General features: G+C 31.8%; 1 protein-coding gene across 2 annotated transcripts; it reads left to right on the top strand.

Moving 5' to 3' along the window:
- Positions 1 to 6: 6 nt before the first annotated feature.
- LOC105461986 (sepiapterin reductase-like) lies at positions 7 to 2742 on the top strand. Of its 2 annotated transcripts, none has more exons than XM_011708508.1 (3): positions 7 to 576; positions 1104 to 1384; positions 2414 to 2742. In XM_011708508.1, the coding sequence occupies exons 1-3, from the start codon at positions 342 to 344 to the stop codon at positions 2654 to 2656; spliced, it is 759 nt and encodes a 252-aa protein (XP_011706810.1). In that variant the 5' UTR covers positions 7 to 341; the 3' UTR covers positions 2657 to 2742. The 2 variants fall into 2 exon arrangements, with proteins under 2 accessions (XP_011706810.1, XP_011706809.1); XM_011708507.1 differs by having other exon boundaries at positions 1104 to 1414.
- Positions 2743 to 2975: the final 233 nt, after the last annotated feature.

Here is a 2975-nt window from a genome sequence, read left to right as displayed (position 1 = left end):
TACAAGTTTTCTAAAGCGATCCTATTTATTAATTTTATCTAAATCCTCTTTATTTAAAAATGGCACGCAACAAACTTTATGTCATTTCTCGCTGTTTCTCGCTTCTGACGTCACGAATCCAATATGGCCGCGGTGACTAGGAAAGGCCCTACTTAACAGCCAGCGAGTTAGTTTATCTTTTGAAAGCGGACTTGCTTCTTGAAAGCGGCTACACAAGTCGAGCGAGGACGAGATATTACGGAGGAATTGCAAACCGTGAAAGCGTCAGACGACACAAATAAATAGAGCACAAGCCGGAGGGTACCAATTAGTCGCCAAATAAATTTGCAACGTAAGACACCATGTCGGTCGAAGCATTATCCGGCAAAGTTTTTCTAATTGTAACTGGTGCGAGTCGTGGTCTCGGTCGCCAAATCGCAATAACATTTGGTTCGATGCTGGAGGAAGGCTCGCGCGCGCTTTTATTAGCGAGGAATAAGGGTGCGTTGCAAGAAGTTGCAAAAAGTATACCATCCAAAGTGACAGTTTGTACCATTAGTGCGGACTTAAGTAAATCAACCGATACCAAGTTCAAAGGTAAATCGTAAGTTCTAATTTTCAAAATTGAGCATTTTTTACACACTGCACAGTGCACATAGATGTTGAAAGAAAATTTAATTTTTATAATAATTATAATTTGAATAAGACCGCCAATAATGTACGTGAATAACACAACTAACTTCGAGAGCGCCTTTTCGCGGTCACGGCTGAATCTTATAGATGCCTAAATTCTATATGAATTTTTCTGAAATCTATGTACAGCCGTCCATTAAACCATTAAATCCATTAAAAATTCATTAAACTGCGCGCCGATTAAATGTTCGGACTTGAAATGCAATTGTTAGCTAGCTGAGGCTGGAATAGAAATATCATATTGATCTTTCTAATCAATCGATGCTTAAAGCTGTTTAAAATACTGAAAAAAACTTATTGCGGAAAATATAATTATCTCAGCCAGGATAATTTAATTTTTATGGTATATTCTAAAATTTAATTTTTTTAATTTTTAATTAATTTTTATGGTATATTCTAGAATTGGATTTAATTTTTATGGTATATTTTAGAATTCATATCAGAATCTTTGAGGGGAACTACACTCAGCGCATTTGATCGAGTGGTCCTGGTACATAATATCGGCTCAATCGGCAATATCTCCCAAAATGTAAACGATATAGTGGACTTAAAAGTGTGGAGGGATTACTACGATCTAAACTTCTTCGTACCTGCTGTATTAAACGCGGTGGTCATGAACACGTTTGCTAGTAAAACCATTAAAAAGACGATTATCAATATTACAACCTTGATGGCTATTAAAGCGTACGTTAGATTTGGCCAATACAATTCGGTAAATGCAGCAAGAGAAATGTATTTTAAGGTATATATAGATATATAATATACAGATATACATAGGTATAGAATAATATACATTGAGGGGCAAAAGTATCGTGGAACAGTCAATTATTTCAAAAAGTATTAATTTCACCTTAAAAAATGTATTAAACAAAAATTGTAGGGTTTAGGAATATCTATATTATCAGATGATATTTCTATAAGTTTTGGTTAATCTTGAAAAGCGTGGTTATAAAGATCAACATAAAAATCTATTTTTTATTCCATATTCTTGTAGCTCACGAGAGCTCTTTGCAAAACATTATAATGAAATTATTTTTTATTAAAGTACTTTTCGAGTTATAATATTTGAAAGTTGTAGCATGCGTTCCGTAATCATGCTTTTGCGCTTTAACAGCGTTCACGGAATCATTTTATATACTTGTTGCTTATCAAATGTTAAACAAGAATAAATTATACTCATAGCATATAAGCTGTAAGCGTTAAAACAGAACGTTGGCATTAGCGTTATCTAAGGTGTACCACATGGAAGTTATCCAATCGAATTTACACCTCGTGTGTCGTGTGTATGTGTGTGAATATATCACAGAAAAGACAAGGACTCCATAATTTATTACTCCCGTAACATTTTTTTACTCCAAATGTCAGCGGTATTATAGTTTTCAAATCTTATAACTCGAAAAGTATTTTATGGAAAATAACTTTATCATAATGTTTTGAAAAGCTCGAAGTCAGTATACAAAAATACAATGACAACTATAAGGGTTTCCATTAAAAATTTTAATGTTGACCCTAACTGCACTTTTCAACCAAAGCTCAAATAAAAATCACCAGCTAATAGATTTTCTTAAATTCTATAATTTTTGAAACATTTTCTTACGGAACCAATACTTTCTCAAATAACTGCAAGCCGTTCCGAAACTTTTGCCCCTCACTGTATATATATATATATATATATTTTTAATACATTCTGTTTATATAATCATGAAACAGATGTATTTTTTATGCGTTCTTCTTCATACAGGTCTTTGCTTTGGAAAATCCTGATGTTAACGTATTAAGTTATTCACCGGGACCAATCGACACGGATATGTTCACAACGGTATGCGAAAAAATCGCGGATTTAAAATCTCGGAAAATGTTCAATGAGATGAAAGAGAAGAAATTTCTGTTAACTACAGAACAGGTTGTCAATGGTCTTGTGCAAGTTTTAAACGAACATAAATATAATTCGGCCGATCGTGTGGGTTATTACGAAGAAATGTAAAGCAGGAAGAACGATATTCTGTCATAAGACAAAAAACAGAAACCAAAATATAAAAATCAAACAAATTTATTTTTATACATTTATTGAAAATAATTTTTCTCCATTCTTAAAAACATTTAACTTACGAAATAATATAAAAATAGAATTTTTCTTTCTATTTAATAATTTATATGTTAATACACATAATTTTTCTTTAAACTTCTCTCTTGTTAAATAGAATAACTGACAGGATATTGAATAAAATATATTTTAATAATATTGTTTGGAAAATAACTAACATCTACAGAGAAATATACAATTTTATATATTCTTTTTTAAT

The sequence above is a fragment of the Wasmannia auropunctata genome, unplaced genomic scaffold (genome assembly GCF_000956235.1).
Source record: "Wasmannia auropunctata unplaced genomic scaffold, wasmannia.A_1.0 LD273511.1, whole genome shotgun sequence".
Taxonomy (NCBI): domain Eukaryota; kingdom Metazoa; phylum Arthropoda; class Insecta; order Hymenoptera; family Formicidae; genus Wasmannia; species Wasmannia auropunctata.
This window is presented reverse-complemented; position numbering and strand designations above follow the sequence as displayed.